Source organism: Chelonia mydas, chromosome 5 (assembly GCF_015237465.2).
Source record: "Chelonia mydas isolate rCheMyd1 chromosome 5, rCheMyd1.pri.v2, whole genome shotgun sequence".
NCBI lineage: Eukaryota > Metazoa > Chordata > Testudines > Cheloniidae > Chelonia > Chelonia mydas.
In genome coordinates this window covers 109,431,118-109,445,488 of record NC_051245.2, presented here as the reverse complement: position 1 = coordinate 109,445,488, position 14,371 = coordinate 109,431,118, and the positions used below count along the sequence as shown (strand labels likewise).

Genomic DNA, 14,371 nt, shown 5'->3' with positions numbered 1-14,371 from the left:
TTGAAAATTTTTGAGATTCTGACTTTTCCTCCCAGTTCAGGATGGAAAGGGAAAATTTTTTGCAGGTTGGGGAAAGACATCAGTCTCTGTGGCTGTATGCAGAGTAGTTTTAGCCCTGTTGATCCCAGGATATTAGAGAGAAAAAGATGAGTGAGGTGATATCTTGTATTGGACCAACTTCTCCTGGGGAGAGGGACAAGCTTTCAAACCACACAGAGCTCTTCTTCAGGTCTGGGAAAGTCGCCCTGGCCCTGTCTTTCACCATCCCTAACTTCACTGTATGAAGGGGGAGGCGGGAGAGGGAAAGAAAATAGGACAGGCTGATAGGCAGGGAAATCTCATTCCATAGTGCAGCGATGTATATCACCCACTGAGCTGCCAGGCTTCGGTGGGTCCCTGTGACTTTGTGTCATAACCTTCAGCTGGCACATGCAGCTAGGCACATGTTCACCTGCTTGCAGCTACAGACTGATGTGGGAGGGGAGCCTCCTGCTCCTTGACTTACGGTGTCCTCTGTGCCAGAGCGAGGGAAGCAGAGCGGATAGGCAGAGGGGAGGGAGGGAGTGGCCGAGGCAGAGGAGAGCGGAGCAGGGTGGAGAAAGGGCCGGCAGTGGATGCTGTGCGGCTGGCACAGGTCAGTCTCAGCCGGAGCTCAGCCTCTCACTTAGGCGGGTAAGAGGCGGCGGCCGGCTGACAGCAGCATCCTGCACCAACTAGTCCCTTGTTTGCACATCACTTCCAGGAGGAGGGGAAGGCGGAGGGCAGGGGACCGGTCCCGGCTGGTCACACCGGCGGCGCCGTGCGGGCTGCACTCATGCAAACCACCTTCTGCCCCAGCCCGGCGGGGGAGAGCGCTGCACCCCGGTAAGTGCTGGGCCCCGAGCTGGGGCTGGGGCTGTGGCGGCGGCAGCTGCGGGGAGGAAGGGGCACGGGCGGGAAGGCGAGTGGGGAGGGCTCCGGGTTAATCCCCTCAGCCCCCCCCCCCCCGTTGGCCCTTGGCAGGGGTAGGGAATGGGGATGGGGGGAAGGGGGTAGGACTGCCCCCCACACTGATCGTTTGGTATCTAATCCCCCCATTCCTTTGAAGTGGTTTCTTTGTGGGGCCCCACTCCCTACCCCCTCCCCATTTGGTTACCCATCTAAATTAAGCAAATGGAGGGAGCACCCACCTCCTCATAGCAGACAAACCCACCCCAAATGCTTTTCCTGCCCTAAATGGGGCTGCCCCCCCTTAGGGGACAAGATATTTCCCAACCCACAGCCCCCACCATGGGGTTCTCTGTGATGTCACATGAGATGTAAGGAGACGGTGCAGGTGCACAGCCCTGAAGCTGAAGCTGGTGGTGGGGGAGAAATCAGGAAATAGTTCCCCCTCCCCAAGTACCTCACCTTTATAGGAAGTGTTGTTCTGAGATTGGGTGTTGGCGGGGGTTGGAGAAAGGAAAAGTTTTGCAAAGTTGGAGCTGAGTTAGTGGTACCTATTTGTGTGTCTGAGACATCTTTACAATGACCCAGAGGAAGGGTATATATTAAAAAAGAAAGTCAGTGAAAAGGAGTTTTCCCCTTCATATGCCTAGATACGTGTTAAGTGCAGATATGTGTTATCCTAGGGGCTCAAATCTCTTGAGTGTGTGCGGCTGTCCATCTATCTAATCAGTATGTTGTAGAATTATCGAAACTGGAGAGGTACAGGGTGTATTTTGTCATTCAGTTCACACATCGAGAATTATATTTCTGATTTCCCTTTATAAACATCTCAAGAGAGAGCTATTTGGATCATTGGTTGTGTAAATTGCAAGCACAGCCACTAATAATATGTTTCTTTATCTTGATTGTTTAATATTATTTGTGGCAGACTGGTAGGGAGTCAATCTAAGATGGAAAACGAAATATCTCCTCTATGGGCTGTAAAAAAATTTTTTATACCCCTGGCATCATCTGGAAATGGGAACAATTTTTTTAATAAAATCAAGAAAAGGGATCTGACTGTGCAACTGCTGTGTGCACAAATGTGGATAATATTTGAAATTCTGTATTTAACAAGACTATAATCACTGGTTTTAAATGTATTTTTAAATTTATTTTTAACATTTCATATAATCTGTAATAATCAGACATGCTAATACCTTAATGTCCTGAATAATTGGCATGATATAAAGTCTTTCTATGTGCATATTCAGTATACAGTAGTAATAGTAATTATTTTTATTGCTTACAGCATAAAAGATCTAATGATTGTATACATCATTTTCTGTATTAAAATATGTCGTTGAAAAAAGTTTAAATTCATTAATCATACAGCCATTATTCACAGTAGTTGTTCTGTGTTAACAAAGCACACTAATGGGCCAATACGCCAAACTCTTTCTTATGTTCTTACTCGCCCATATACTTTAATGGCAATATTTGTGTTAGTCAAGACTATTTGCTTAAGGGTTTGCAGGATTGGGCACTTAAGTTTTTAGAGGATATATGTCACGTGTGCTTTTACTTTTCAAAAAACAAAGAAAAAATATTGATAAATGATATTTTTGTCTTCGGTTGTCCATACACTTTATGATGTTTCAGGGCCTGATCCAAAGCAGGCTGAAGTCAACGGGAGTCTTTGTCTTGAATTCAGGGAACTTTAAGTCCATGTCTTAATGGGACATAAAGAAGACATAGATGTATTTGATCTTTATTTCAATCCTATTGTCACCAGAGTTATTCCTACTTAAAATTCAATGACTGTTGCAGGATTGTTTAATTTAAATTTAACGTTTAAATTAAAACTGCTTGAGTTGCAAATAGGTCTGAATAGGACCGTATTTGCCCTTAGGTTAGTATTTAATATAGATATTCCCACAACATTTGGGAATTAGGCATTGTGTAATCAGAGTGACAAATAATGAAGAAAAAGAATGCTTTTAGTAATATCCACTAACACAATCGTTTATGCATTTTTACATATACTTTGGGGACAGCTTTTAGTCTCCGCTGGAATTATTTGTCATCTGCTGAGAAGCGACTTAGTTCTGAATGGCATGAAATGGTCTGATTACTGATGGATTTTTATCCACTGGATTTTCCTTCTGTGCAGAATTTATTTTTGTATTAAAACAAACATTTTGTTGCTGTGTCTGCTGGAAAGCTTAGTTTTGATTGGATGCAACATGACAGTACATTACAATTTTTGTTTGCAGTGTTGTAGCCGTGTTGGTTCCAGCCTCTGAGAGAGACAAAGTGGGTGAGGTAATATCTTATATTGGACCAACTTCTGTTGGTGGAAGAGACAAGCTTTCAAGCTTACACAGCTTTTTTTCAGTTCTGGAAAAGGTAACCAGCGTGTCACAGCTAAATGTGTGGGGTAGATTGATAAGTGTAAGGTGTTAATACATGTTGCAGGAGATTACTTAAAAGGAAGTGGGCAATTAAAACCTCTACAGTCACAGGAAAAGTGTTTAATATTCTGTATTAAACACTTTGTTTAATCATGTACAGTAAAACATCTTTTAAAAAGTCAGGTTTCTAATCACGTGTTATAATATTAATAAAAGTTGTTTTTCCTTTTAAGCATGAATGACGAATATACTCCATCTGAAGCATAAAAGTACTTGATTCTGGAAAAGCACGTGAAAACACCTTTAGCGTTAAAATCAGGAAGAAGTATGAAAGAACAGTCTGTCTGATACTGAATTTCTGGGCCACAACATCTTGCAGAGAACAAAAAATGGCTCTTTCTAAAAACATTGTTGCAAGTATCCTTGAAGAATGGTGTTTGGAGGAACCACTGTTTAGGTGTAGAAGGCAACAGAATGTCAGGAAAAAACTGAGACTGATAAGAATAATAGGTCTTTTCATGAGTATAATGGCCATTAGCACTTTCTCTCTTTCAATTAGTGCCTTTTTCAAGATGGAGCCACATAGCACAGAGATGACCAGCAGTCTAGGTAGCCAAAAGTCAATGCATGGGCATCAAAGAACTCTGCTGGATGTCAAGGAACAGAATCAAAATGGCACTCCAGATCCACCTATTTCTATGAAATATGAAACTGAACACAATAACGCAAAAGGAGAACACTCCCAGGGAGAGTACCCAGAAGACCTTTTTTCTCTTGCGGAAAGAAGAAGGGGGGCAGTAATCCTCCATATCCTGGGAATGATTTACATGTTCATAGCCTTAGCCATAGTCTGTGATGAGTTCTTTGTTCCTTCACTGACTGCCATCACTGAGAAGCTAGCCATATCTGATGATGTGGCTGGGGCAACATTCATGGCTGCGGGTGGCTCAGCTCCAGAACTCTTCACATCTTTGATAGGAGTCTTTATATCTCACAGCAATGTTGGCATTGGAACAATAGTAGGATCTGCAGTATTCAATATCCTGTTTGTTATTGGAATGTGTGCTTTATTTTCTAGAGAGATCTTGAACCTTACCTGGTGGCCACTCTTTAGGGATGTGTCCTTTTATATCATGGACTTGATCTTGCTAATAATCTTTTTTTTGGATAATTTAATCATGTGGTGGGAGAGCTTAACACTACTGACAGCTTATTTTTGTTATGTGACTTTCATGAAATTCAACGTTCAAGTAGAAGAATGTGTGAAAAAAATTTTAAACAGGAACAAAGTTGAGAAGGTAACAACAGCAGATTCTGAACAGAAGGTTGGTTATTTTTTAATACGTATATAAATCTGAAATGCTTCTGTGTCTTAAGGGTCCTCGATGTGGTAAATATATGTGACATGGAGGTTTCTAGGTTTTACCAAATATTTCTGTGATTACCATACCATATAGTCCACTGTACCAGTCAACTGGCAAATAAGGCATGAAATAGCTTTTTGAAGCTTATTTACTCCCAGTAGTTTTTTACTCCATAATAGTCTAAGCCACATGGGTAACCATTCAAAAGTCAGCATTTACCATATCATGGTGTTTGAGATACTACGGATATCCCCTATACTCTTAAATTAGACAGTAGCTTTAGTATCTCTTGGCAAATGCTGTCTTTTTTATGACTACCACAGCACTTTCTTCACCAGGAACAAGTAAACAAATTTGGAACAATATACAAAAGTACATCTTTTGTAAATTTATCTGTAGAAGCAACAGAGAGGATCCTGTTATTTTTCCAGTTATTTGGATTTACACTATTTCATCACTTTTAAAGAATTTTTATATGAATTAACTTTTCATTTTTCTTTGCAACATCTCAATGATTACATTGGTATAGGGCTGGGCCTTTAATTTAAACAAATATCTTTATTGCACATTATCTCTCAGCTGAACATACTACAGTTATAAGCCTCATATTTGGGCCTTGTGATGAAAGGTGGGGATGTTTGCAATGGTATTCAATGGATCTGGTTATCATCAACTTGGTGAAGATAACTATAAGGAGAGAGTTTCTTTAGAAAGGAGGTATTTAAGCTAATTAGAAAGCTGAATTCATAAATACTGCATGTAGGCAGCGTGGAATTTTGTCTCAGGGCTTTAGAATACTTGTGCAAACTTTGCATGTTGCCATCTAGGTGGGGTTTAGTCAAGAGCCTAGTTGCATATGAATATGAGATGTTGGCATAGGGAGATTATTTACATACAGATGATACAGTCAGATTTTTTCATGAGTTAAAATTGTTGTTCAGTAAAGTATGATAGAATTAGCCACCATTTTGTGTGTGTCTGCAGCAGCCACAAAATGGTGGAACAGAATAAAAATGATGATCTTGATCTCTCTGTGTCTCTGTATATGTGTGTGTGTGTATTGTATAGACACAGATAGATATACATATGGGCTCCAATCCTGCTGCTGATAGCATACAGTCAGACGGTGCACCCATGCAGAATGCCAACTAAGTTAATGGGGCTTCACATGGTAGTGCAGTACACCTAGGTGCTATTAGATGTGGGATGGAGACATAGAAAATGATCAGAAAAATTTCCATCAAAACAACATTCAAATGAAAATGGGGGCGGGGAGTGAAATGTTTTTCATTTTCTGACGAGCTTTAGCATATATATAATAATGTTTATAAATAAAGAGATTCCTTTTGGCCTTTGTATTCCATCCATTTTCCCAAAACAGAACTGTCAACTTTTTCTGTCTCAACATCTCTGTTTGAAAATGAAACAAGAAGGAAAATAGCAAACAGCTATTTGCCTTAAATAATAAAGGGTCTTTCAAAAGTTATATAAATATGTCTGCTTCTTAAGAATGAAATCTCTGGTAAGGAATTGTAAAGACAATCACATTTTATATTAAATGTGTTTCTGTAGGAAGCGGCTGCAGTATATAGAGTACTCCTAATTGATCAGTCCATGATTACTTTATCTATTAATCTTCTTATACAAGACATATGATATACTATTTGAAGTTTTTCTCTCATCCAAATAAAAATGGAATCTACCAACTGATTTGGATTATCCAGGTCCGTCTATTTCTATTTCTATTTTTATAAAGTAACATAGTGTGTTGTACTCATATCATGATAAGGATTTATTTATTCTTTACTCAACAGAAGAATAAAATATTTGAAAGCCAAATGAAATGTTCTGAATGCACACTAAAGTACTCTTGATAGATTTGACTAATTAGGAAAAAGCCATTTTGCAAAGTTCACTCATTTACTATATTTGAATAGTTCATTCATTTTCTTAAAGCTGACTCCATACCCAAAGTAAAATGGGTATTAAAGAATCATAAAATTGTCAACTTTTTTCTAGAGAAATTAGCTTTGCACCATATTTGTGAAAAGACTGGGAAAGTGGACTCTGAGAGAATAGTTACAGATATATATATATATATATATATGAGTTAGGCTGTAAAAGATTTTGGAAACTTCTATTAAAACTTTGAAATAATAATCTATTCATTATCAATTCCTTTAGTATTCATATGAAAAAAATGATCAGGATTAACTCATTTGGTTATAATGGGGATGTCATATAGTAAGTGCTTCAATAAGAATCCTGTTGTTATTCTGCATTCATTTATTTATCATGAATCTAAAGTGTTAGATAATTGCGTTGTATTGCTTTTTAAATGAAAAAAACTGGAAAACACAGCAGTCTCTCCTATAGAAATGTTAAAGGGTTCACTTTGTACAATCATTTCCTAAAGCAGAGAATAAAAATACTTATTGAGTGGTTAATCTCAGTGGCACATGGATGCTTACTTCCCAACCAATGGAGATTAGAAGAGCTGCAGAGTTGGTATTCTTGATCTTTGAAGGCAGAACTGCCTTACTTCCATACTATCCCTTCCTCCACAGGGAAAGTGCCAAGGCAAGGTATCCAAGGCAAAATAATATTGTATGTTATAAAATTAGCATATTTATATTCAAAAGCAACAAATGTAATTGTTCCTAATGCAAAATTGGCTTTTGTTTGATGTTTTTCTGTGAGGCATGGAATAGTGAGACAGCTCTTTGCAATCACTAGATAGTGACTAAGGGTGTTCTCAGGGACTCTTACTGCAAAGCTGTTTCATGCTTTGGGGTTTTGCAAGACTCAGTAGAAAATTCTCCTGTTCCTTTTTGTTGCTTCTTCTAAATGTGCAGTACCAGCTCTACCATGGGTAAGCTGGAAAGTGGTCAGCCAAGGAAACTGTTGTCTATGGTGTTTAACTTTAAGACTTTGTTGTAATCTGACAGCAGGTCAACAGAGTTCTGAGAGGTCTAAATAAAGAAACATAAAGCTGGATAGCTGAAGGGTTAAGTGGCTTAGCAACAAATCTCAACCTCAAAGAGTAAAAAACCGAGATATTCATAGAGATAGATGAAAAACATTTGAAACGGTTAAAAGTCCTGTTGAAGTATATGGCAATACTTTGATTATCAGTCCCTTTCAGTAAAAGTCTGCAAGAAACTTGCTATGCTCTAAGAGGGAAATTCACCCCATTGTGGGAGCCTTCATAATTAAGGCTAAAACAGGGCGTAAGTAGTGTATATAGCACAGGGTGAATTTCATCCCATAAAGAACAATCTTCTGAGTCTTCTGGTGTATTTTTAGGCTTAAATCATTTTGTTTGTCCATGGTGTAAATCACCCTGTCTGTGTTTAAATATAAATCAATATTAATATCTCCTATCAAATTAAAAATAGGTCTTAATTACATATGAAATCGTCTGTCTGTCTGCCTGTTAGTCTTTCTCAAGGATATTTCTAATGCTTGTGTCCCCAGTTGTGTCTAGGTGCCTCTTGAGTTTCACATAGATCTGAGAAGTATAGTTGGCACCAGTAGATTGTGAGCACTGAAGCACAAACAGAAAGCCATTTTTTGTGGTGTAGTCTTCTCTTGTTGTATGAATTATCTGTGTAAGGGTGAGGGGTTTAAATTTAATGTGGGTTCACTTTAATCCCATGTTTTCAAGCTCTTGTTCTTTAAATATCCCTATCCCCTTTACAAAAAGTACAGGTTAAGAAAATCTGGCAGAAGTTGACGTGGGCAAAGGCATGCTAACAACAATTTAGTGAAATGGATGAGAATGGTACAGATTGCAAGCTCCTTGGGGGTGGAGCCTATGTGATCCTTAGCGTTTTCTACAACACGAAACGTATTGACAGAGCTCAGTGAAAAACTGTGATAATCCTCCTCCTCAGTTCCATTCTGCCTTTGGGGTAAGCACAACATGCTGAGCAGCATGGTGATCATCTTCTGCAGGTGAGGTCTGCAGAGGTGTACAAACAGGAGGGGAAGGAAGGAAGACAGATAAACAGGGGAAGAGGTCAGAGAAGAGACACAGAACAAAAGTGGACAGACAGATGGGGAGGTACAGTGGGATGATTAAAATACGAACATAAGGGCAAACCTGGTAGTGTAGTAGCAGCACATCATAATTCAGAACCAACCTTGGTCTTTGCTTTCCAGGCCAGCAAGGGGCTGGAAGTGCTGTGAATGGATGACACGCAGCCTGGCATGGAAGCCTTAAGTTTCTGACTAGTGACCCTATACAGGAGTAGCATGGAAGAGCTTTTAGAAAGAACCACATAGTTGGATGGAGAGGATAAAAGGAAAGAGGTAAGGATTGAAATAAAGGATGGGGAGAGTAAAACAAAAACCAGCCTGGGGGTAAAAGTGGAGAGGTACAGATAATCATACAACTGTACAAAATCTAAGGAGAGAGAGATGTGGACAGAGAAAGGATGAAGGAGAGGAAAGAGAAAATGAGAAAGGAATAACTCTGAAGGTAGTGGAAACAAGAATTATAGCAGTTTTATTGGTTGCCTCAGCAGAGAAACAAAAGATTGGAAAGCCAATGCAAGGGAATGAAAATTGAATTTATCATGCCATCCCTATTAGCGGATCTTGCTTTAGCTGAGGTGCAATAGCTGGGTAGTCTACCCTGACACTGAAAATGTTGAACCTTTTCTGTAGATAGAAGGCTTCAATCTGTTCTTGAGATGGCAACTTCCACCTCGTTAAGTGCAATTATATTATTACATTACAGTCTTCCTGCACCAATGTTGGCGCATAGGGCAGAAACTAGTCTCTTCCATTCCTCTGTCATTTGCTGCTGCTTCTGTCTGCTCTATATTGTTGAAATCAACTGTTCTGCTCTCCCTACTAAAGGTTCTTCTTAAGGTTGTTTATGGGCACCCTTGTTTCCTCACACAAATTAGCTTCCACTTGACAGCTTGGGAGTCTGTGTGTTGGCATCTGGAGTAGATGCCCCAAATGTGTCCAGCCTTTCTATCTGATGCTACTGGAAATTAGCTGCTGGTTGGAGATTTCTCAGGTTTCTTCATCGATGATGAAATCTTTCCAACAAATGCCCAGAATCTTCCCTAGGCACTTTCTTTAGAAGGTATCTAGTTTTCTAGTTTTAGTAGATCTCCAGTTCTTGCAGCCATATGTTAGTTCTGAGCTTATGGTTGAATTGAAAATTCTCAGTTTTGTTCTGGTGCTGTAGATCTTTCATTTCCATATGTTGCTGGGTTTAGTAAATGCTGTGGATGGGGTGCCTTTCTTACCCTTGATTTCACTTCCCTCTTGAGGTCTTCATTGGCCAATATGCTTCCAAAGTAGGTAGACAGTTCTACTTTCTTGATATGTTTGCCTTCTAATGAAATGTTAGTGGTTAGTGTCTGGGTTTCAATAATGTTTGTTTTTGCATAATTAATTCTGAGCCCTTCTTGGCCTGTTGTTTTTGCTGGTTTGTCTATCTTTGTAACTTTTTTGAGTTGTTGCTCAGTAGCGCAATATTATCAGCAAAGTCTGGTCTTCTAGACATTTTCCATCTCCCCATCCTATACCAGTGTTTCTGTTACAGTTGCACTATTGCACAAGTTAAAAATTACTTAGACAAGTTAGATGTCTTCAAGTCACCAGGGCCCGATGAAATGTATCCTAGAATACTCAAGGAACTGACTGAGGAGATATCTGAGCCATTAGCGATTATCTTTGAGAAGTCATGGAAGACAGGAGAGATTCCAGAAGACTGGAAAAGGGGAAATATAGTGCCCATCTATAAAAAGGAAAATAAGGACAACCTAGAGAATTACAGGCCAGTCAGCTTAACTTCTGTACCTGGAAAGATAATGGAGCAAATAATTAAGCAATCAATTTGCAAACATCTAGAAGATAATAAGGTGATAAGTAACAGCATGGATTTCTCAAAAACAAATCATGTCAAACCAACCTGATAGGTTTCAGAGTAGCAGCCGTGTTAGTCTGTATTCACAAAAAGAAAAGGAGCATTTGTGGCACTTAGAGACTAACAAATTTATTTGAGCATAAGCTTTCGTGAGCTACAGCTCACTTCATCGGATGCATGCAGTGGAAAATACAGTGGGGAGATTTATATACATAGAGAACATGAAACAATGGGTGTTACCATACACACTGTAACGAGAGTGATCACTTAAGGTGAGCTATTACAAGCAGGAGAGCGGGGGGGAAAAACCTTTTGCAGCTCTCTTTGACAGGGTAACAAGCTTTGTGGATGGGGGGAAGCAGTAGACGTGGTATATCTAGACTTTAGTAAAGCTTTTGATACTGTCTCGCATGACCTTCTCATAAACAAACTAGGCAAATGCAACCTAGATGGAGCTACTGTAAGGTGGGTGCAAAACTCGTTGGAAAACCATTCCCAGAGAGCAGTTATCAGTCGTTCACAGTCATGCTGGAAGGGCATAATGAGTGGGGTCCTGCAGGGATTGGTTCTGGGTCTGGTTCTGTTCAGTATCTTCATCAATGATTTAGATAATGGCATGCAGAGTACCGTTATAAAGTTTGTGGACAAAGCAAGCTGGGAGGGGTTGCAAGTGCTTTGGGGGATTGGATTAAAATTAAAAATGATCTGGATAAACTGGAGAAATGGTCTGAAGTAAACAGGATGAAATTTAATAAGGACAAATGCAAAGTACTCTATTTAGGAAAGAATAATCAGTTGCACACATACGAAATGGGAGTACTGTGGAAAGGGATGTGGGGGTCATAGTGAACCACAAGCTAAATGAGAGTCAACAGTGTAACGCTGTTACAAAAAAAGCAAACATCATTCTGGGATGTATTAGCAGGAGTGTTATAAGCAAGACAGAAGAAGTAATTTTTCTGCTCTACTCCTCTCTGATTAGGCATCAACTGGAATATTGTGTCCAGTTCTGGGTGCCACATTTCAGGAAGGATGTGGACAAATTGGAGAGAGTCCAGAGAAGAGCAACAAAAATGATTAAAGGTCTAGAAAACATGACCTATGAGGGCAGATTGAAATAGTTGGGTTTGTTTAGTCTGGAAAAGAGAAGAGTGAGAGGGGACATAACAGTTTTCAAATATGTAAAAGATTGTTACAAGGAGGAGGAAGAAAAATTGTTTTCCTTAACCTCTGAGGATAGGACAAGAAGCAATCGGCTTAAATTGTAGCAAGGGAGGTTTAGGTTGGACATTAGGGAAAACTTCCTAACTGTCAGGGTGGTTAGGCACTGAAATAAATTGCCTAGGGAGGTTGTGGAATCTCCATCATTGGAGATTTGTAAGAGCAGATTAGACAAACACCTGTCAGGAATGGTCTAGATAATTAGTCCTGCCATGAGTGCAGGGGACTGGACTTAGGGTGACCAGACAGCAAATGTGAAAAATATGGATCGGGGTGGGGGGTAATAGGAGCCTATATAAGAAAGAGACCCCAAAATCGGGACTGTCCCTATAAAATCGGGACATCTCATCACCCTAACTGGACTAGATGATCTCTTGAGGTCCCTTCCAGTTCTATGATTCTTCATGATTTAGTCAGTGGAAATGCCAAACAATAGCAGTGATAAAATTCAGTCCTGTTTCATGCCAGTCTGTTGCTTGGTTATTCACCGTTACAGAGCACATTGCCTTTCTGTATGTGGCTAGGATAATGTTGATGACTTTAGCTGGGATTCTGTAGGACTGAAGAATATTCCACAATGTACATTGGTGCAGACTATCAAATGCCTTTTGAAAATCAATGTAATTGATGATATGGGGAACTTGCCATTCTATATGTTCTTTTATGATGTTTCTTAGTGTGAATATCTGATCTACACATTTCTTGGACCTGAATCCAGCCTGTTCTTCTCTAAGCTTCACATCCACTGTCACTTGCATCCTGTGTAGTATCAGACTGTAAAAAGCTTTCTCTCTATAACAGAGAGTAGTGTAACTCCTCTCCAGTTGTTCCAGTCAGTACAATCACATTTTTTGTGATATTCTAGCAATGATTCAGTGTTTCCACTGATCCGGAGGAATCTCTTTTTTCCCAAACTTAATTGAACAGCTATGTCAGTTTCATTTGGGTGTTGGTAACAGGTGCTTTTAGCATTTTTGCTGTGATTTGGTCATCTCCTGCTGCTTTGTTATTATCAGCTTCTTGACTGCAGCCCACTTGTGACATCTACATTGGACCACTGTTAATGTCAAGTTGATCAGGTTCACATTTCAAAATCTGGTACTGGAGTGGAGCTGCGTCTGTTGAGGACATCTTTGAAATGCTCTGCCCATCTGTTCTATCTCAGTTCCAAGCATTTTTCCATCTTTGCTTTTTATTGGTCCATTTCCTGTTTTGAAATTTCCACACAGGGTTTAGTCACTTGGTAAACAGCCCTATGGTATCCTCCTTTGCTTTTTTCAGTATTTCGTTGGTCTTAGCATTTGGGAATTTTTCTTTTAGTTCTTTTCTTTCCTTGATGAGACACCAGGTCTCTTGGCTTATCCAATTCTTTGTCTGTCTATTTTGATATCCACCTGTGATATCCAAGCTGCAGGTTGAATCACATGGTCTCTGAGCAGTGCCCATTTTTCTACAGGTACAGTCTGTGTCTTGCCATCTTCTGCCTCTGGCAATGCCTCAGATCTGTTCCTTAGTTCAAATTGGAATTTCTTTCAGTACTCTTTTGTTTTCAGTTTTAAGTCCAGTTAAAACAGCATAAGTAAAGCACGTCATTTTAGGTAACGGACCATTTTGCGGAGGGCTATGTTTCAGGTTTTTTGTACAAGATTTTGTGACAAGGATATTCATTGTTGCTGAAAGACTCAAATCTCATCACCTGGTAAATATCCAAAACCAGCTCCGTTTGGCAACTAAAACGGTATGTGGGTGGCACAGAAATGTTATGAAATGGCATCTGTTTCAGAGAGAATAACATTCTTGACAAATAGGCTTAAAGTTATGTACTAGACTGTTTTAAATAAGTGTCTGCATATTAAGAGAAATTATCTTTAAAATATAAATTATTTTTACCAGTGAGACATGGTTTGAAATTATCTTATTGCTGACTTTCTTGTTTTGAAATGTCTTATTAGGTTACATTCAGTGTCACATATGCTACTTTAAGAGGTGCAGTACTCTATACAGATTTAAAAGACTTGGCACATTACAGTAAATTGCACTATAAGTGACATGCAATTAACAAGCGAAACTTTCAGGCAGTGCCCTACTTTCAGATAATTATAATAGAAAACAATTACCCTATTCCATATTACCAGGTTGGATCCAATATATAATTGCTTACGGTAAAATCTTAGTCACCATGCACAGCCAGAGTAAATGTGGCACCTACTAAAGCCTTGTGTTTAAGTACCTGTTGTGGTCTGCTGAGCTTACTTTACTCCGGACTTTTCACCAGTGAATCCACATAGTTTGTAGACCTTCTAGCCATGAACCTACCCTATCCCAGCTTGCTCCCTTCCCTCTAGAGCGACAATGGAGAGAGAGTTTGTGAAGCACTATTTTGTGGTTCATAAGGAGTTCGGAATCTCCCTTCCTCAGCCTTTCCACAGCTGGACAGCCCGCCTCTTTCCCCCTCCACATACAGCAGTCCCGCTGCATTTGGGACCTTGTATGCCTACTGAATGAGGAGATTGGCGTTTCCTCACAGTTTGCAAATATCGCATCATTAAAATTAGTGGGCCAAATTCCAGCCTGAT

The 14,371-nt window shown here is 39.6% G+C and overlaps 1 protein-coding gene across 3 annotated transcripts in view; it reads left to right on the top strand.

The window, feature by feature from the left end:
- Nucleotides 1–335: 335 nt before the first annotated feature.
- Nucleotides 336–14,371, top strand: part of SLC24A2 (solute carrier family 24 member 2) — a 166,493-nt gene continuing 152,457 nt past the window's right edge. The window contains exons 1-2 of one of the 3 annotated variants that reach the window (XM_043546316.1): nt 336–864; nt 3,554–4,645. In XM_043546316.1, the coding sequence (XP_043402251.1) occupies nt 3,710–4,645 (936 nt within the window). In that variant the 5' untranslated portion in view covers nt 336–864; nt 3,554–3,709. The remainder of the gene's footprint in view (nt 865–3,553; nt 4,646–14,371) is intronic. The other 2 variants (XM_037902044.2, XM_007061681.3) reach the window with 2 other exon arrangements.